Genomic DNA, 21,744 nt, shown 5'->3' with positions numbered 1-21,744 from the left:
ACTTCTTTAAAAGACAAAATTAATCAAAGGATAATCTGCCCTTTTGCTAATGGTATTAAAGCTAAAAATTAATCTTCCAACTAATCTACAGCCCAGTTCCATGATCACTCAATAAAAGGTCTGCTTGGATGTACTGATGTGATTTTATCAATCGTTACTGATTTTGAAATTGTGTTGTTTGTGAATAATATGTAATTGATGAAATCAGGAGCATGCAAATCTTGACTGTTCCCCCTGATATCAGAGCTTTTCTACACCAAATCATGCCCAGTTGACCGCCTGAGAATGAATCTTCAACAGATGCATCTTTAAACTGAAAAATATATAAAATAATTCAACAGGATAGGACATTCCATCAGGTTTAAAACAGTTACAAGATGACTGAGACGAGAAGGTGGACATTTCATCTGATTAATCCCTAAAACGCTAATATACAGTATGCCATACCTGTGCCAGACTGAATAGCTAAAAACTATAGACCCAAACATCATGCAGCTGTATAATCTCATTTTTGTACCTACAGTATATCTGATGTTGTGAGCCTATGTTACAAGAATATGTGACATTTTCAAGTGAAGAATCCTAATAAAATACGTATCATTAAAAAACGATAGAAGCAAATGTTTACCAAGAGCAACTAAGGCAGGCCAAGGACTCAGTTAAGACCATCTACTGGAAGGATTTCAAAGCTCTGATACAAGGATAACTTTGAACTCAGCAAATGGTGGATGTGTGAAGCGAAACCTTTTCAACGGATTCATCAAGAGCAGCCAGGTGAAATTGCAATAAAAATGCCTTGCATACTCAGTGACTATATTTTGTGTTTCCCACATTTTAACAAAAATACTTTTCTACAAATGCCATTTGTATAATGAAACTACCCAAACGTAATGAATGCAATCAGGTTTATGGCTAAATAGCTTGAAAGCTGCATTTGTTGAAGTTTGTAAAATATCATTTTGGGTATGTTTTTTCTGCACTTCAAAAAATATCTATGTGCAAGGAGTACATTTCCTTTGGAGGTGTTCTGAACCATTTAACAATTCAATGTTTTCTGGTATTACATTGCCAAATTAGTTTTGTTTTTGCTGCTCGCTTATTGATTTCTTGCTCAATTTTAGTGTTCCATTACTCTTTAAAATCATGATCAATGAAACACTTGCAATGTCTGACATCAACCTTATAATGAGTGCTACATTCTCCAGAAGAGTGTATTGGGAATCAAAATGCTTTCAATACAGAGGATACTCAATGATGATTATAATGGAATGAAAATACTGGTATGTAGCCTCAAGATATTATTTTCTTCATAGCTAATATCATCACGCCTTATAAAACGTACAGTATCTCATTAAACACATATGGAATAGTTGAATCTCTCACCTCACATCCACAGCATCTTCCATGACAGTCATATCAGTCTTGCACTTGGCTGATGGGTTGATTGCCAGCTCAGCAGGTGGAATGACAAAGCTTTTACTCAATGGTAACCACATCCCTTCCCCCAATGTGTATGTGAACCTAAAGAGGAAGAATACAAGGATTTTGACATTGGAAACAAAGTGGGAAAAGTGCAGCAAAGTATATTTTGAAAGAACATTGCCCACTTTGTCCACTTCATTTAGTTTTTTTTTTTAAACTTGGGTTTCTGCCACTTTGCTAATGCCTGTTTGTCTGAAATATGCAAATGTCCAGGTCTTCTGGTGCCTTGTTGAGTGGTACTGTAGCTCAGAAGATCAGTGTGGGGAACATCTGTGCTTGCTTTACCACAGGGAAATACAATAAATCCAAGGATTGCCTGCTGCCCATAGTAGCCTTGGAGACTTTGGATGCTTTCAGCATTTGTATCTCTCTGGATAATCACAAGTATATCCTCCGTTATCTTCAAAAACCTTTTACACTAATTTAAACTAAAGGTTGATTGGACTGAGGAGTAGCATGTGATGTTTTTTCTGGCACATCATCTATTACAAGAGTCTGGACCAAGTACTGTATTCTAGGGGGATTCTTGATCTACCCTTGAACTTACTGTTGTTTACTGTTGTTTACATTGTTTACTATCCAGCATCAACTTATTTTTGTTCTATAAGGCTTTTTGTTCTATAAGGCTTCAACATGAATCTCAAAGTCAAACTGTTTATGAGTCACACCTGCATAAAGATGTACATTATGTCTGAAAGAAGGTGTTCGTCTATTTGACACCAAATACAGTTGTATCATTTCTTATATATTATGCATGCATCATCGTAGCACAAAAAAAATTGACTTGTTGATTAAAATGGTTAATGGACATTTTTGCAGACTTAGCATATTTTGCATTTCACATTGTGCAATTGGAATCAAAAAAAATGCTAACTTAGCATAGGAAAAGGCCACCAGATCACAAGCACTGCATGCATTACTAGTCACTTTAGGAAGGGAATGATTAAACCCGCTGTAAGAGAGAGCTTTAATTATGTCCCTCCAATTACCTCCTCTGTTCCAACTGTAGTGTTATATGAATCAAACTCTCTCAGTCCTACCATTTAATATCATGCACTGGATTCTTCCAAGTGATTATGGGCAGACAGGCAAGTCTATTAAAACAGTATTATTATCCTATTATTTCCCTGTAAGTCATTGCTACAGCCCCATAAGACTCTCTCCTTATCCAGAGGAAATATGCATTTTCTTTGTGGTACAGTATGGGATGATTGTCACGTTCTGACCATAGTTCCTTTTTTATGTCTTTATTTTGGTTTGGTCAGAGCATGAGTTGGGGTGGGCATTCTATGTTGTTTTTCTATGTTTTCCATTTCTGTGTTTGGCCTGGTATGGTTCTCAATCAGAGGCAGCTGTCGATCGTTGTCTCTGATTGAGAATCATACTTAGGTAGCCTGTTTTCCCCATTTTGGTTGTGGGTGATTGTTTTCTGTTTTGTGCGTATTCCTTACAGAACTGTTTCGTTTTCTCTCTTTATTATTTTTGTAATTTCAGTGTTCAGTTTATTTTGTTTATTAAAATGAACACTTACCACACTGCACCTTGGTCCTATTCTCCTTCACCAGACGAAAGCCGTGACAATGATGCCCATATGAAACTGCAGGCTATCAACAAGAAATCCCTTAAACAACAGAAGCTTGTGGAACAGTAGCAAGGAACACTCCTCACTGGAGTTTGTGAGCACAGGAATGAATCACAAGAGAAAACAACCTTTGAGGGTGAACCCCTCCACCCATTCAGGGCAGGTGTTTACAGTGATAGAAAGACTTGACCTGCGATATAAACTCAAGCAGTTTATTTTCTTCCTGTACTTGATCTAGTTTCTGCCCAAGCCCTGCCCAGGCACTGTGACAGCTTGCAAATGGATTCAACTAATCGAACTCTAACAAGTTACTTATCTAGATGCTAGACTCTAGCATCTAGATAAGAGCCCTATGGGCCATGGTCAAAAGCAGTGCACTGTATAAGGAATGGGGTGCCATTTGGGATGTAAACTGTTCTTTGTTGAGAGCAGTGTCAAGCAGCATAATCAGTATTGTTGTTGTGTCCTTGGCTTATGAGGAGGCATCTAGATATTGTATATATACAAAACAAGAGGCATATCATTGATAAGGGTTTTCCCTCCCACGTCCCCAGTCTTTCTCTGTACTCAATTGTAAAATAAATTAGAAAACAACTGTGATGGTTTATATCATAGAATGCAAATGTTGACTTTCTATCGACCAAGAACATTGTGTGATATCTTACGAAACAGGCCTCAGCATTGCTGTAACAACAAATTCAAACTTTTTCTGTGGTTTCGTGAGGTTGCATGTTTTTCAAAAAAATTGCGCATTCTCATTAATTCCACTGGGCATACGACAACAGAACAAGATATATATAACATTTCAAATTTATTACACATTTCATGCAAGGATCAAATGTACGTACACAAAAGTAATCCGACAAACTTTAACTAGAGAACTAAACTGAAACTCTCATTTCAGAGCTGTGTGTGCATGTAGTTAAACTATTAAAATCAGTGTTATGCCTTACACATAAAACAGAATCAATTGTATTACCCGATCAGGGAATTTGTTTTTAAAGAATTAACAAATCCCATGATTTAAGATAATTCTCTTTGTAAACATACCCCATGTAGAGCTCAAATGGTACAAAATGAAATACTGCTTTTTTGTGAACATTACTTATTTATCATGTACAGAGTGATACAATTCTTTCATGCCGTTAAAAGAACAACCTAACTCAGCTTCAACTAAGACAAGATTGGAACTTTGGTGTTTTCTAATGGAACATAATATAAAAAAAACTTAGAAAGTATGTCCTGAAATGTTGTTAGACAGAATAGGAACACACTCTTTTTTTCTTATAGTATAAAATCTACTCGATAAGCTTTCACTTCTTTCTATACCATCTTCAAAAGGGATAATCTGCCGTGTTGTGCAATATCCAATAAACACTATCAGCCATAATCAAATGAAAAAACTTTTCATATTGTAAAAAAAAGTTACTGCCTTCCAACGGGTCAACTCAATTTCATGCTGTTTTAAAAAGGGTTACTTATTTTTTATTTGACGTATTAAGATCCCCATTAGCAATGGCAAAAGCTAGTCTTTCTGGGGTCTGACACATAACGAAAAATACATTACAGACTAAATGTACTTCATTCATTTCAAAACATTAACATGTAGTGTGTGTGTGTGTGTGTGTGTGTGTGTGTGTGTGTGTGTGTGTGTGTGTGTGTGTGTGTGTGTGTGTGTGTGTGTGTATCTATCAGTTACACATACTGTACATGTCAGGACATACACACAAGTAGGTCACATGGGGGAGAGGCATTGTGCCGTGAGGTGTGGCTATATTTGTTTTTTGAAACCAGGTTTGCTGTTCACGTGCACTATATAAGATTGAAGGGAGTTCCATGCACTCATGCTCTGTATAATACTGTACGTTTCCTTGAATTTGTTCTGGACCTGGGTACTGTGAAAAGACCCCTGGTGGCATGTCTGGTGGGGTAAGTGTGTGTGTCAGTGCTGTGTGTAAGTGGACTATGCAAACAGTTAGGAATTTCCAACACATTCATGTTTGTTATAACAACATGAAATGACGCAGTCAGTCTTTCCTCAACTTACCCAAGAGAGATTGGCATGTATAGTATTAATATAAGCCCACTGATTACAATGATGAGCAAGACGTGAAGCTCGGTTCTGGGCCAGCTGCAGCTTAACTAGGTCTTTCTTTGCAGCACTTGACCATATGACTGGACAAAAATCAAGATAAGATAACACTAGAGCCTGCAGGACTTGCTTTGTGGAGTGAGGTGTCAAAAAAGCATAGCATCGCTTTATTACTGACAAACCTGTCACCATCTTTACAACCATGAAATCAATATGTTTTGACCATGACAATTTACAATCTAAGGTAACACCAAGTAATTTAGTCTCCTCAACTTGTTCAACAGCCACACTATTCATTGCCAGATTCAGATGAGGTCTAGAATTTAGGGAATGATTTGTACCAAATATAATGCTCTTAGTTTTAGAGATGTGCACAACCAGTTTATTACTGGCCACCCATTCCAAAACAGACTGCCACTCTTTGTTAAGGGTTTCAGTGACTTCCTTAGATGTGATTGCTGATGCGTATATGGTTGAATCATCAGCACACATGCTTTGTGCAATGCCAGTGGCAGGTCATTGGTTAAAATGTGTTTGGATGAATAGATGTGTACCGTGAGTTCTTACCTGAAAATGCGATCAGATGGTTGTTCTCCCATCACCAGATCAAAACCACGCTGGAAAATAGTGTACGGCCAAGGTCTGGTGACAAATAAGAGATAGGAGAGAATAAGACTTATTTTCAGTCAAAACCAGTAAGCTGATTTCCGAGACAAGAATGAAATGACTGATTTAAATAAAGAAACATGTTTTATTACTTTAAGTAGAGTGTAACAATGAGTAATCATTGTCTTAGGTCTATCTTTATTTAGTGTTGTGTTGTCTCTGTTGTCGTGATGTGTGTTTTGTCCTATATTTTTTTTTTATTCATTTTTATTTTTAATCCCAGCCCCTGTCCCCGCAGGAGGCCATTTGCCTTTTGGTAGGCCGTCATTGTAAATAAGAATTTGCTCTTAACTGACTTGCCTAGTTAATGTAAATAAAGGTTAAATATCACAACACGTTACACTGCAATACAAATAGGGCCGGCTCTAGCCTTTTGGGGGCCTTAAGCGAGATTTGGTTTCCTGCAATTGTAAACATTTTACCATGGGGAGTAGAGAAAATGTTGCAGTTTTAAAGGTCCAGTGCAGTCAAAAACGTGATTTTTCTTGTCTTTTATATACATTTCCACACTATGCGGTTGGAATAATACTGTGAAATTGTGAACATGATGATAATACCCTTTTAGTGTAAGAGCTGTTTGAAAAGACCACCTGAAATTTCAGCCTGTTTTGGTGGGATGGAGTTTTGGACTTCCATGGTGACATTACCATGCGGTAAATTAGTCAATAGACCAATAAGAAAGAGATTTACAAACTTAATTTTCCTTTATCCGCTCCCCACTCTCAGACAGTCCTAGCTAAATTATTGCTTGAGAAATTGCTCTTTGCTAAGAAGCATTTTCTGTTTCCTTTTGACCATTTTAATTGAAAAAAATCACAGTAAGGTACTTAATTGTGACCAGAAATGATTTGATATTGAGATAAAAATGGTTGCATTGGACCGCTAACACACCATGGGGCAGAGAGAAAACGTTTCAATCTGATTAAAAAGATTATGCAATTGTACTCCTTTTGAAAATGACCTGGCTATACTAACTATCAATCTAAAAATTGTTAGCTGACATGGCTAATTTAATGACTGTCAGTGACTGACATCACAAGAGAAAAACTGCCGATGCACAACCACATTTCAAAATTGCACCTGGTGTATTCTACTATTCTGACTCTCAATAGTAAGTTGAGACCCCGACTGAGTTCCAAAGCGACCGCTTATGTTGCTTATGCCTGGCACCGACCCCGAATACACAAGCATAGTTTCTGTTTTTCTTCAGTCCATTAAATATTTATTTTTATTTTCAGCTCAAACATAAAATAAAATATGTTTGGCCTCTTTTCAGCACCCCATCTCCCAACAACATTTCAACCAATCCCCAAAAATGTGGCAGATCAAAAGTAGCACTATGACAGATGCTGTGGGTAAACACACTGATAAAAAATCAGTTCCTCAGTTGCCTGACATGGGATGTGACTTATGCTTGTGTCTATTTACCAGAGCTGGGAGAGGAGAGGGGAAGAATGATGGAGATTAATAAACACAGTCAGCTGAGAGACTTGAATCTGCTACAGTGTGAGCGAAATTGTGACAAGGAGCTGCTGCTTCTCTGAGTAAGCTGTTACTATTGGCAAAAGAGCAGCTAAAACCTGATAAAGGCCTTATACCAGAGGGGCCAGTCATTAAACATTTAAGTTGAGCCTGTAGGCTTTCCCTGTCAAAGACTGACTGCACAGGAGAAAGGAAAATCACTTGGGGAGGGAGGGAGATAAGGGAGGTTGAGAAATGTGTGACACAATTCAGATGTATAGTGAAAAAAAGCATATTTCTAACATCAGAACTGCGAAGGCCCTGTAGCAGCAGGCAAATTCTTTTCAAGTGATGTATATGGGTGATAAAAGTTGGTAGCATTCTAGAATTCAGGGAAGGATTTTAAAACATCCATCTGCTTGTACTCCACATTTCATGTTAGACCCAACTATAGTGTTCACAGTTCTGCTGTGTAATAAAGCTACAGTATTTATTAAATGTTTTCTATATTTAGAAATGTTGTGTTATCCAATTGGTAGTTATAGTCTTGTCCCATCGCTGCAACTCCCGTATGGACTTGGGAGAGGCGAAGGTCGAAAACCATGCGTCCTCTGAAACACAACCCTGCCAAGCCGCACTGCTTCTTGACACACTGCTCGCTTAACACAGAAGCCAGCCGCACCAATGTGTCAGAGGAAACATGGTACAACGGGTGACCAGGTCAGCGTGCATGCGCCCGGCACTTCACAGGAGTCGCTAGAGCGCGATGGGATAAGGACTTCCCGGGCAGTCAAACACTGCCCTAACCCGGACAACGCTGGGCCAATTGCGCGCCGTCTCATGGGTCTCCCAGTCGCGGCCGGATGTGACACAGCCCGGGATCGAACCCGGATCTGTTGTGACACCTGCAGTGCCTTAGACCGCTCCGCCATTCGGGAGGCTGTAATAAAGCTTTTTAACTAAGAGCTGCCATGTCAATATCTGATTTAGCATGCAGGACCATTAGAGGCCATATTGTTACTTACCCTTGATTTGGACCCCACTCGTTACGAATACAGAGATGCTTATGGACAGGGTCCTTCATGTAGCCATCTAAGCATAGACAGTCACCTGCAACGGGAGTACAATAAAACAATGGCATTCTCTGCAGTGAGATCGATTCACCTGTCTCCTTAATTACTCCAGGACTGTGATTATTTTATATTTGCCAGCAGCAGCACAGACAAAGGATGTGTCGGATATGGCACCATTTCAATATATATTTATAGAGCACTATAAAATGAATAGGGTGCTATTTTGGACACAGCCCAAGAACTGTGCTGGTCAGGCTAGTTCCTCTCCAGCAGCCTCCTGATCAGTGCTAGTTATTACAGCCATCAGAAACAGGGGAGCTGCTCTTTTCTGCTGATGCCTTCTGTCAGCACACAGGAGGAGGGATGTCGCCCTAACCTGATTCAACCAGATTGATGGGGATTCACATTGAGAGCAGGGACCTAGCTACTGTATACTTCCAATGACAGACATGCCCTGAGCGTGTTATACAGGGGATACGGGGGAGAATGCATTAGCTCCTGATTTTCAAATACAAATGTTAGTGCAAAGGTTAACTGTCACAGAATGCCAGGATGAAGGTAATCATATCTGATGTAGCTGCTCATATTTCCTGTACACAACTTGATGGTAAATATATTGAATAACATATCTGTAGGCCTGGTGTGTTAACCAGCAGTTGTTTTAGGGATTTAAACAAGTCCAAGCATCAGGTATTCAGAGTTTGAATCCTAAATGGGATTTTTCAGAGCTCAGATTGAGTGGTAATTTACTCCCTTTATAGATGGTGGGTGTATACAAATAAGGATTAAGTGAAATGATGAGTCATACCAATTCAAACTTTCACCAGAGTTAGCTTTAACATTAAAATGCTAGTCTGGGCCCAATACATCATGCTACAATTACCATAATTAAGTACTCATTATGAAGTGATTTTTGCCCATTAATGTGATGCTATTACTTTTACTGCAAATGATGGAAAGTGAAAGTGTCCTAATGTGTTATACAGGTAATGTGTTTAAAAAATGTTATGTTACTTCATGTCTCAAGTGACTGACTGAATATTAATATGTACTTAGCTGTCTCAACCAAATGTCCAACTAAACGCCAGTGACATGCACTTGACAACAAAGTTTCCTTGAACTATCAGTAATTATATCATATTATATCTTAATTGCACAATTATCTTATATGCAGTGACAATGCACAAGCTCAATCTATACATGTTAGATTTAGTAAGCCCCAATACATTCATATTCCAAACACTCCTGTTATTTTTGAGTGCCACCTTGCATGAGTAAAGAAAATGCAGCTAGTTGCACATATTAAGTCCTTCATCCATGACGTTTTAACTCAAAATGTATGTTGGATTCATAAAATGTTCAGGTCTGCGGAACATATGTAAACCAGAGAACAAAACAAAGTTTGTTTCTGTGTAATAAATGTCTGATATGCTTGAAGGGGGAAGCAGAATATAGCAGTAAGACGAAACATAAACAACAGCCTATAGCACCTCCAGCACTCATCCCAGCCTAACACAGAGGTATGTTTCAAATTCACAATCTCTTTTAATATTTGCAGAACCACAGTTATAGTCACAACCCATCCCTGTTTTCATCAGCATCTTCTCCCTGAGAAGGATTGAGCCCGACTTGTAGTTAGCGAGCATCTACTACCTTGCAATCTTCCCAGGCACGGAGAGTAGAGAGGGTTTCATTAAGCATGCATCATATGCAAAACACTATGTAATTAGTCATTGCACCAGGCCTCCTATTCTATATTTCATTTTAAAAGAGAGGGGCTCAAATGATGTATTACATTTTAAGGAATCCAGGTGGTGTCCCCCCCAATGGACCATCTTTTTATTCATTTAGGTCTGAGAATTCACCTTTCAGTACACCGAAGACACCGGTCTTGAATTATGGATGCAAACATGGAGAGAACTTCTTTTTTCCAAAAGTCTGACATTTCTACAATGATAATCAGTAGCATGGTACACACTTTCTATATTAAACTGATCATTAGAGAGATTCAGTGAAATCTACAACAGAGGTGAATAACTAAAAATCAAAAGAAAAATGTGTTTCCACTCAGTCTGTTTTTATAGCCATACCAGAAAAGAGCATTACAATAGAGCAGGCTTCATTGGTGAAAACTTACCCAGTATAATGAAATGTCTAGCTGAAAAACAACACCAAAACCTGGCAGTATTAAGTAATATACAGTATCAGTCAGAAGTTTGGACAACCTTACACATTCAAGGGTCTTTTTATTATTTTTGCTATTATCTACATTGTATAATGATAGTGAAGACATCACAACTATGAAATAACACAGTAACCAAAAAAGTGTTAAACAAATCAAAATATATTTTATATTTGAGATTCTTCAAAGTAGCCACACTTTGCCTTGATGACAGCTTTGCACACTCTTGGCTTTCTCTCAACCTGCTTCATAGCTTGACTTTTTCCACATTTGGTTCTGTTACAGCCTGAATTAAACATGGATTAAATTGAGATTTTGTGAAACTGATCAACACACAATACCCCACAATGTCAAATTGATTTTTTAAATGTTTTTTAAAAGCTATAATGTCTTGAGTCAATAAGTATTCAACCCCTTTTTTATGGCAAGTCTAAATACGTAAATACATAAATGTAACGATCGTCGTAATATTCTTCCTCCTCCTCGGACGAGGAGAGGCGAGACGGGTCGGACCAATAAGCAGAGTGATTCGTGTCCATGATATTTTAATGAATCGAACTGAACACTTAACATACAAAAAACAACAAAACGTGACAAAACCGAAAACAGTCCCGTGTGGCACGAACACTGACACGAGATACAACCACCCACAAAACACACGTGAAACCCCGGCTGCCTTAGTATGATTCTCAATCAGGGACAAACGATCTACAGCTGCCTCTGATTGAGAATCATACCAGGCCGAACACAAAAACCCCAACATAGAAAAACACACATAGACCAACCCACCCAACTCACGCCCTGACCAACTAAATAAATACAAGAAAAAGGAAAACAGGTCAGGAACGTGACATAACCCCCCCCTTAAGGTGCGAACTCCGGGCGCACCCGCATAAACTCTAGGGGAGGGTCTGGGTGGGCGTCTGTCCACGGTGGCGGCTCTGGCGCTGGTCGTGGTCCCCAACCCACCATAGTCAAACCCCGCTTCCGTGGTCTCCTCCCAATGGCCACCCTCCATGTCAAACCCACTCTACCAAAAGGCAGCACCGGACTGAGGGACAGCACCGGACTGAGGGGCGGATCCTGGCTGGCTGGCTCTGACGGATCCTGGCTGGCTGGCTCTGGCGGATCCTGGCTGGCTGGCTCTGGCGGATCCTGGCTGGCTGGCGGATCCTGGCTGGCTGGCTCTGGCGGATCCTGGCTGGCTGGCTCTGGCGGATCCTGGCTGGCTGGCTCTGGCGGATCCTGGCTGGCTGGCTCTGACGGATCCTGGCTGGCTGGCTCTGACGGATCCTGGCTGGCTGGCTCTGACGGATCCTGGCTGGCTGGCTCTGGCGGATCCTGGCTGGACGGCTCTGGCGGATCCTGGCTGGACGGCTCTGGCGGATCCTGGCTGACTGGCTCTGGCAGGTCCTGGCTGACTGGCTCTGGCAGGTCCTGGCTGACTGGCTCTGGCAGGTCCTGGCTGACTGGCTCTGGCAGGTCCTGGCTGACTGGCTCTGGCAGGTCCTGGCTGGACGGCTCTGGCAGGTCCTGGCTGGACGGCTCTGGCAGGTCCTGGCTGGACGGCTCTGGCAGGTCCTGGCTGGACGGCTCTGGCAGGTCCTGGCTGGACGGCTCTGAAAGCTCAGTACCGACGGACAGCGCTGGGCAGGCAGACAGTTCAGGCGCCGCTGGGCAGACGGCAGACTCTGGCCGGCTGAGACGCACTGTAGACCTGGTGCGTGGTATAGGCACTGGCTGCGCTGGAGAGGAGGAAGGCTCTGACAGCGCTGGACAGGTGGGAGCAGCTGGAGAGAGAACCCGGAGAGACAGCCTGGTGCGCGGGGCTGCCACCGGAGGACTGGTACATGGAGGTGGCACCGGGTATACCGGACCGTGAAGGAGGACACGTGCTCTTGAGCACCGAGCCTGCCCAACCTTACCAGGTTGAATGATGCCCGTAGCCCTGCCAGTGCGGCGAGGTGGAATAGCCCGCACTGGGCTATGCTGGCGAACCGGGGACACCATTCGTAAGGCTGGTGCCATGTATGCCGGCCCGAGGAGACGCACTGGAGGCCAGATGCGTTGGGCCGGCTTCATGACATCCGGCTCGATGCCCAACTTAGCCCTACCAGTGCGGCGAGGTGGAATAGCCCGCACTGGGCTAAGCACGCGTACTGGGAACACCGTGCGCTTTACCGCATAACACGGTGTCTGACCAGTACGACGCCCTCTCACTCCACGGTAAGCACGGGGAGTTGGCTCAGGTATCCTACCCGGCTTTGCCACACTCCTCGTGTGCCCTCCCCCAAGAAATTTTTGGGTCTGACTCTCGGGCTCCCAACCGCGTCGCCGCGCTGCCTCCTCATACCAGCGCCTCTCTGCCTTCGCTGCCTCCAGCTCCGCCTTGGGACGGCGATATTCCCCTGGCTGAGCCCAGGGTCCTTTGCCGTCCAGGATCTCCTCCCAAGTCCAGGAGTCCTGGGTTTTTTCCCACTGCTGTCGCTGCCCGTTTGCACTCCGCTTGATCCTAGATTGGTGGGTGGTTCTGTAACGATCGTCGTAATATTCTTCCTCCTCCTCGGACGAGGAGAGGCGAGACGGGTCGGACCAATAAGCAGAGTGATTCGTGTCCATGATATTTTAATGAATCGAACTGAACACTTAACATACAAAAAACAACAAAACGTGACAAAACCGAAAACAGTCCCGTGTGGCACGAACACTGACACGAGATACAACCACCCACAAAACACACGTGAAACCCCGGCTGCCTTAGTATGATTCTCAATCAGGGACAAACGATCTACAGCTGCCTCTGATTGAGAATCATACCAGGCCGAACACAAAAACCCCAACATAGAAAAACACACATAGACCAACCCACCCAACTCACGCCCTGACCAACTAAATAAATACAAGAAAAAGGAAAACAGGTCAGGAACGTGACAATAAAAATGTGAATAGAGTACGAGGCAGTTTAATTTGGGCACAATTTTTTACAAAGTGAAAATAGCGCCCCCCTATTGACAAAAGGTTAACTTCTTATGGCTGCAATCCCGTTAACGGGATGATATGACATTGCCAGTGAAAGTGCAGGGCGCCAAATTCAAACAACAGAAATCTCATAATTAAAATTCCTCAAACATACATGTATTTTACACCATTTTAAAGGTAATCTTGTTGTTAATCCCACCAAAGTGTCCGATTTCAAATAGGCTTTTCAGCGAAAGCACCACAAACGATTATGTTAGGTCACCGCAAAATCACAGAAAAACACAGCTATTTTTCCAGCCAAAGACAGGAGTCACAAAAAGCAGAAATAGAGATAATATTAATCACTAACCTTTGATGATCTTCATCAGATGACACTCATAGGACTTCATGTTACACAATACATATGTTTTGTTCGATTAAGTTCATATTTATATCCAAAAACCTCAGTTTACATTGGCGCCATGTTCAGAAATGCCTCCCAAATATCCAGAGAAATTGCAGAGAGCCACATCAAATAACAGAAATACTCATCATAAACTTTGATGAAAGATACATGTTTTACATAGAATTAAAGATACACTTGTTCTTAATGCAACCGCTGTGTCAGATTTCAAAAAGATGTACGGCAAAACATAATATTCAATAATCTGAAAACAGCGTTCAGCCACAAAAGCAAGCCATACAGTTACCCGCCCAAATTGTGCAGTCAACAAAACTCATAAAAAGCATTAGAAATCTTCACTTACCTTTTGCTGATCTTCGTCGGAATGCACTTTCAGGACTTCCACTTCCACAAGAAATGTTCGTTTTTTTCGGTAATGTCCATAATTTATGTCCAAATAGATATTTTTGTAGCGTGTTTGGTATACAAATCCAACGTCAGGGAAGCGCGTTCAATAAAACCTGACGAAATGTCCAAAAGTTCCGTAACAGTCAGTAGAAACATGTCAAACGATGTATTGAATCAATCTTTAGAATGTTTTTAACATAAATCTTGAATAACATTCCAACCGGAGAATTACATTGACTTCAGATGAGCGATGGAACAGAGCTCACTCTCATGTGAACGCGCATGGTCAAAGAATGGTCACCTCATGGCAGACGTGACTAATTCTCCTCTCATTCGGCCCCCCTTCACAGTAGAGGCATCAGACAAGGTTCTACAGACTGTTGACATCTAGTGGAAGCCGTAGGAAGTGCAAACTCATCCATATCTCGCTGTGATTTCAATGGGAGCTTGGTTGAAAATGGACCAGCCTCAGAATTTCCACTTCCTGTTTGGATTTTTTCTCAGGTTTTTGCCTGCCATATGAGTTCTGTTATACTCACAGACATAATTCAAACAGTTTTAGAAACTTCAGAGTGTTTTCTATCCAATACTAATAATACTATGCATATATTAGCAACTATGACTGAGGAGCAGGCAGTTTACTCTGGGCACCTCTGTGCACCTTTCATCCAAGCTACTCAATACTACCCCTGCAGCCATAAGAAGTTAACATCATCTCGTCTAAATATGGCATGATTCCACCTTGTAACCCTCTGCATCACTTTCAAAGAGGTACTTTTATTTTGAAGGCAAACCACAAATTCCACTATTGTGCCTAATCCTTAATGCGGCTAGCTTCACAACACATAACCCAGTCAGGTCAAGCCTCACTAGCCAGATGAATGTTCTGAATTTGCACGTGCAAGCCAAGCGCCACCACTACTACAAGGATTCCTAAATCACTGCTAAGAACAATGAAAATGACTGCAGTTTCTACTGGTCAATGTTTTCAGGCTGATTGTATTGGTGCTAGCTAGGTACCAAGCTAAAGCTAGCTAGCTACCCCAGAAGTTGTGGTCAAACAAATAATGCTTTATTACCAATGCGGTATTGTAAACACAATGTTCATGTCCGATGTTTGCTTGTTTGCAGACTTTTTGTACAGCTTTGACAGTGCTACTGATAGTAGTGGTGGCGCTTGGCTTGCACGTGCAAATTCAGAACACACAACATTCTATAATAGAACTGTGTTATTTGACATGTCAAATTAAAAGCTTATTTAACGTGACAAATAGTGGTATTGTCAAATAGTGTTATTTGACGTGTATTTCTTTTGACAAGCAAAGACCCAAACGGTGTTCTATAGTATGTCGTGAAGCTAAGAGCAGTGACGCTATTACTGTGTAACTCTGGTAGGGCAACATCATGCTCGACCAGTCGCGAAAGCCAATAAGAATGGTTGATTGTCAGTGGAATTCATTGCCCTTATCTTGGCATTAATGGTTTTCGCCTTTGAGCTATCTCGTTGAAACTTTCTTACTCTTTCAAAAGACTGCTTGACTTGTTGACTGCTCAAACCACACAGCAATTGTAGGCTAGGTTAGGAATTTTACGTGGCGTCATTATGTCATGTGTCATGTCCCTACGTTATATAGGTATGTATGTCAGCTTTGACATCGGTTTTTCACATCGGTGTTAAACTAGACATCGGGCCGACACCGATGTTTGCATTTTTAGCTAATATCGTCCGATTCTGATATGTTCACCGGTATATTATGCATCCATACTTGAAAATGTTTGTGATATCAACAGAGATGGAATATTTTTGGGGTGACCTAAATATTCACCAGCTTTCATCAAACTGCCCACTCAAGAAAAAGCTTCAAACTGTGAGAAGTGCCTGCAACCTGGTTCAGGTTATCAGTCAACCTACCACGGTATTTCTAAACAGCACAGAAATGAATCATCCACATGTATTGATTCCTAAGTCTTTATTAATGCTGCAGAAATCTGTTTTAAAGCAGTATCCAAATCCATCCGATGTATTGATCAAAATATGGTAGCCATATCTAGGAAAACCAAAGTTTCAAAGGCTGGACCTAATAAGAGGTCCTACAAGAGGTGTTGTAGTGATTCCAACAGCATGTTGATGACGTAAAGAATATTTGCTTGTCTATGGTGTGTAATGAGGAGCAACCAGACACTGCACTTTACATATTTATGAAATTGCTTACTCCAGTTACTAATAAGCATGCACTCATTAAGAAAATGACTGTAAGAACTGTTAAATCCCTGTGATGAGGAATTGAAAAATTGTATGGTTGAGAGGGATGAGGCAAAAGGAATGACAAATAAGTCTGGCTGCAAAACTGATTGGCAAACCTACTGAAAATTGAGAAATCATGTGACTAAACAGAATAAAAAGAAGAAGAAACTATACTATGAAACAACGATAAATAATATAAAGAATGATAGTAAAAAGCTTTGGAGCACCTTAAATTCAATTTTGGGCAAAAGGGCAAACTCAGCTCCATCATTCATTGAATCAGATGGCTCCTTCATCACAAAACCCACTGATATTGCCAACTACACTGAACAAAAATATAAACACAACATGTAAAGTGTTGGTCCCATGTTTAATGAGATTAAATATAATATCCCAGAAATGTTCCATATGCACCAAAAAATGTATTATCTCAAATTTTGTGCACAACTTTGTTTACATCCCGGTTAGCGAGCATTTCTCATTTGCCAAGATAATCCATCCACCTGACAGGTGTGGCATATCAAGAAGCTGTTGTGAGGGCGAGCGGTTTGCTGATGTCATTGTTGTGAACAGAGTGCCCTAGGGTGTCGGTGGGGTTATGGTATTGGCAGGCATAAGCAAAAGACAATAAGCACAATTGCATTTTATCGATGGCAATTTGAATGCACAGCGATACCGTGACAACATCCTGTCGCCCACTGTCGTGCCATTCATCCACCGCCATCACCATGATAATGCACTGCCCCATGACACAAGGATCTGTACACAATACCTGGAAGCTGAAGATGTTCCAGTTCTTCCATGGTCTGCATAATTACCAAACATGTCACCCATTGAGCATGTTTGGGATGATCTGGATCGATGTGTACGACAGTGTGTCCAGTTCACGGCAATATCCAGCAACTTCACACAGCCATTGAAGAGGAGTGGGACAACATTCCACAGACCACAATCAACAGCCTGATCAACTTTATGCGAAAGAGATGAGTCGCGTTGCATGAGGCAAATGGTGATCACAAAAGATACTGGTCCACGCCCCTACCTTTTTAAGATATCTGTGACCAACAGATGCATATCTGTATTCCCAGTCATGTCAAATACATAGATTAGGGTCTAGTTTATTTATTTAAATTGACTGATTTCCTTATATGAACTGTAACTCAGTAAAGTCTTAGAAATTGTTGCATGTTACGTTTATAATTTTGTGCAGGATACTTTAATAAAAAAAATTATTGGCAAGATAAGCAAACTAAGACATGACATGCCAGCAACAAACGCCGAACCTACACATCCAAGTATAACTGACCAAAATATGAAAGACAAGCATTGTAATTTTGAATTCTGTAATGTGAGTGGGGAAAAGGTGAAAAAATTATTGTTGTCTATCAACAATGACGAGCCACCTGGGTCTGGCAACTTGGATGGAAAATTACTGAGGATGATAGAGTACGATATTGCCACTCCTATTTGCCATCTCCTCAATCTAAGCTTACAAAAAACTGTGTGCCCTCAGGCCTGGAGGGAAGCAAAGTCATTCCGCTACCCAAAAATAGTAAAGCACCCTTTACTGGCTCAAATAGCCGACCAATCAGCCTGTTATCAACCCTTAGTAAACTTTTGGAAAAAATAGTGTTTGACCAGATACAATGCTATTTTATAATAAATAAATTAACAACAGACTTTTAGCATGCTTATAGTGAATGGCATTCAACATGCAAGGCACTTACACAAATGACTGGTGATTGGCTGAGAGAAATTGATAATAAAAAGATTGTGGGAGCTGTTTTGTAAGATTTCCTTGTGACTTTTGACATTATCAATCATAGTATGCTTCTGAAATATGTATATGTTATGGCTTTACACCTGATGGGGGTCCCCTTGGGGTGATGATAGGTGCTGCACCAAATGATTGATGTATTATTGCCGTTGCCGCTTGCTATAGACCACCATCTGCCCCCAGCTGTGCCCTGGACACCATATGTGAACAGTTAGGTGACCTAAACTGGGACATGCTTAACACCCAGGCCATCCTACAATCTAAACTTGATGCCCTCAATCTCACACAAATAATCAATGAACCTACCAGGTACAACCCCAAATCTGTAAACACAGGCACCCTCATAGATATCATCCTAACCAACCTGCCCTCCAAATACACCTCTGCTGACTTCAACCAGGATCTCAGCAATCACTGCCTCATTGCCTGCGTCCGTAATGGTAATGGTCTGCGGTCAAACGACCACCCCTCATCACTATCAAACGCTCCCTAAAACACTTCAGCGAGCAGGCCTTTCTAATCAACCTGGCCCGGGTATCCTGGAAGGATATTGACCTCATTCCGTCAGTAGAGGTTATTCTTTAAAAGTGCTTTACTCACCATAAATAAGCATGCCCCATTCAAAAAATGTAGAACCAGGAACAGATATTGCCCTTGGTTCACTCCAGACCTGACTGCCCTTGACCAGCACAAAAACATCCTGTGGCATACTGCAATAGCATCGAATAGCCCCCGCGATGTGCAACTTTTCAGGGAAGTTGGGAACCAATATACACAGGTAGTTAGGAAAGCAAAGGCTTGCTTTTTCAAACAGAAATTTGCAGAATAAGAGCACCTCCTCCCAGCTGCCTACTGCACTGAGGCTAGGAAACACTGTCACCACCGATAAATCCACAAAAATTGAGAATTTCAATAAGCATTTCTCTACGGCTGGCCATGCTTTCCACATGGCTACCCCTACCCCGGTCAACAGCCCTGCACCCCTCACAGCAACTTTCCCAAGCCTCCCCATTTCTCCTTCACCCATATCCAAACAGCTGATGTTCTGAAAGAGCTGCAAAATCTGGACCCCTACAAATCAGCCAGTCTAGACAATCTGGACCCTCTCTTTCTAAAATTATCTGCCGAAATTGTTGCAACCCCTACTACTAGCCTGTTCAACATCTCTTTCGTATCGTCTGAGATCCCCAAAGATTGGAAAGCTGCCGCGGTCATCCCCCTCTTCAAAGGGGGAGATACTCTAGACCCAAACTGCTACAGACCTATATCTATCCTAACCTGCCTTTCTAAGGTCTTCGAAAGCCAAGTTAACAAACAGATCACCGACTATTTCGAATCCCACCGTACCTTCTCCACTATGCAATCTGGTTTCCGAGCTGGTCATGGTTGCACCTCAGCCATGCTCAAGGTCCTAAACGATATCATAACCGCCATCGATAAGAGGCAATACTGTGCAGCTGTATTCATCGACCTGGCCAAGGCTTTCGACTCTGTCAATCACCACATTCTTATCGGCAGACTCAACAGCCTTGGTTGCTCAAATGACTACCTCGCCAGGTTCACCAACTACTTCTCAAACAGAGTTCAGTGTGTAAAATCCGAGGGCCTGTTGTCCGGACCTCTGGCAGTCTCTATGGGGGTGCCACAGGGTTCAATCCTCGGGTCAACTCTCTTCTCTGTATATATCAATGATGTCGCTCTTGCTGCTGGTGATTCTCTGATCCACCTCTACGCAGACGACACCATTCTGTAAACTTCTGGCCCTTCTTTGGACACTGTTAACTAACCTCCAGACGAGCTTCAATGCCATACAACTCTCCTTCCTTGGCCTCCAACTGCTCTTAAATGCAAGTAAAACTAAATGCATGCTCTTCAACCGATCGCTGCCCACACCTGCCCGCCCGTCCAGCATCACTACTCTGGACGGTTCTGACTTAGAATATGTGGACAACTACAAATACCTAGGTGTCTGGTTAGACTGTAAACTCTCCTTCCAGACTCACATTAAGCATCTCCAATCCAAAATTAAATCTAGAATCGGCTTCCTATTTCGCAATAAAGCATCCTTCACTCATGTTTCCAAATATACCCTCATTAAACTGACTATCCTACCGATCGTTGACTTCGGCGATGTCATTTACAAAATAGCCTCCAACACTCTACCCAGCAAATTGGATGCAGTCTATATACAGTGCCATCCGTTTTGTCACCAAAGCCCCATATACTACCCACCACTGCTCTCGTTGGCTGGCCATCGCTTCACATTCGTCGCCAAACCCACTGGCTCCAGGTCATCTATAAGTCTTTGCTAGGTAAAGCCCCGCCTTATCTCAGCTCACTGGTCACCATAGCAGCACCCACCCGTAGCATGCGCTCCAGCAGGTATATTTCCCTGGTCACCCCCAAAGACAACTCCTCCTTTGGCCGCCTTTCCTTACAGTTCTCTGCTGCCAATGACAGGAACAAACTGCAAAAATCACTGAAGCTGGAGACTCATATCTCCCTCACTAACTTTAAGCACCAGCTGTCAGAGCAGCTGTCACGGCCGTGAAAAGAAGAGGACCAAGGTGCAGCGTGGTCCTCTTCTTTTAGCAGCCGTGACAGAACTTCCCACCAACAACGGACCAAGCAGCGTGGTAAGGAGGAGCAGCGTGTCCAGGATTCATGGACTTGGGAGGAGATCCAGGACGGCAAGGGACCCTGGAGGCGGGCTGGGGAGTATCGCCGTCCACGGGAGGAACTGGAGGCAGCAAGAGCAGAGCGGCAGCGTTACGAAGGGACTCGGCTAGCAAGGAAGCCCGAGAGGCAGCTCCCAATTTTTTTGGGGGTGGGCACACGGGGAGTGTGGCTGAGTCAGGTTGGAGACCTGAGCCAACTCCCCGTGCTTACCGTGGCAAGCGTCGTACTGGTCAGGCACCGTGTTATGCGGTGGAGCGCACGGTGTCTCCAGTGCTCGTGCACAGCCCGGTGCGCTACCTTCCAGCTGCCCGAATCGTCAGGGCTAGAGTGGGCATCCAGCCAGGTCGGAGGGTGCCGGCTCAGCGCATCTGGCCGCCAGTACGTCTCTACGGCCCAGGATATCCTGCACCGGCTCTGCGAACTGTGTCTCCAGTGCGTCTGCACAGCCCAGTGCGTCCTGTGCCAGCGCCTCGCATCTGCAGGTCAAAAATAACCATCCAGCCAGGACGGGTTGTGCAGGCTCTACGCTCAAGACCTCCAGTGAGCCTCCACGGCCCAGTGTATCCTGTGCCTGTCCCCAGAAGGACAGGGCCTCCTGTATGTCTCTCCAGCCTGGTACGTCCTGTGCCTGCATCCAGAAATAATCCTCCAGTATGTCTCCCAAGCCTGGTGAGCCCTGTGGCAGCTCAACGTACCAGACTGCCCATACGTCTCCTCCCTCCAGTGATGATCCATG

At 42.6% G+C, this 21,744-nt stretch overlaps 1 protein-coding gene across 1 annotated transcript in view; it reads right to left on the bottom strand.

The window, feature by feature from the left end:
- LOC120056310 (astrotactin-1-like) overlaps positions 1 to 21,744 on the bottom strand; it is a 247,741-nt gene that overhangs the window by 141,911 nt on the left and 84,086 nt on the right. The window contains exons 8-10 of the mRNA XM_039004549.1: positions 8,309 to 8,393; positions 5,724 to 5,798; positions 1,384 to 1,521 (exon numbers count right to left, since the gene is read on the bottom strand). Of these exons, the coding sequence (XP_038860477.1) occupies positions 1,384 to 1,521; positions 5,724 to 5,798; positions 8,309 to 8,393 (298 nt within the window). The remainder of the gene's footprint in view (positions 1 to 1,383; positions 1,522 to 5,723; positions 5,799 to 8,308; positions 8,394 to 21,744) is intronic.

Source organism: Salvelinus namaycush, chromosome 11, assembly GCF_016432855.1.
Source record: "Salvelinus namaycush isolate Seneca chromosome 11, SaNama_1.0, whole genome shotgun sequence".
Classification (NCBI taxonomy): Eukaryota; Metazoa; Chordata; class Actinopteri; order Salmoniformes; family Salmonidae; genus Salvelinus; species Salvelinus namaycush.
Note: the sequence above shows the minus strand (reverse complement) of the source record. Positions and strands in the feature narration are given on the sequence as shown.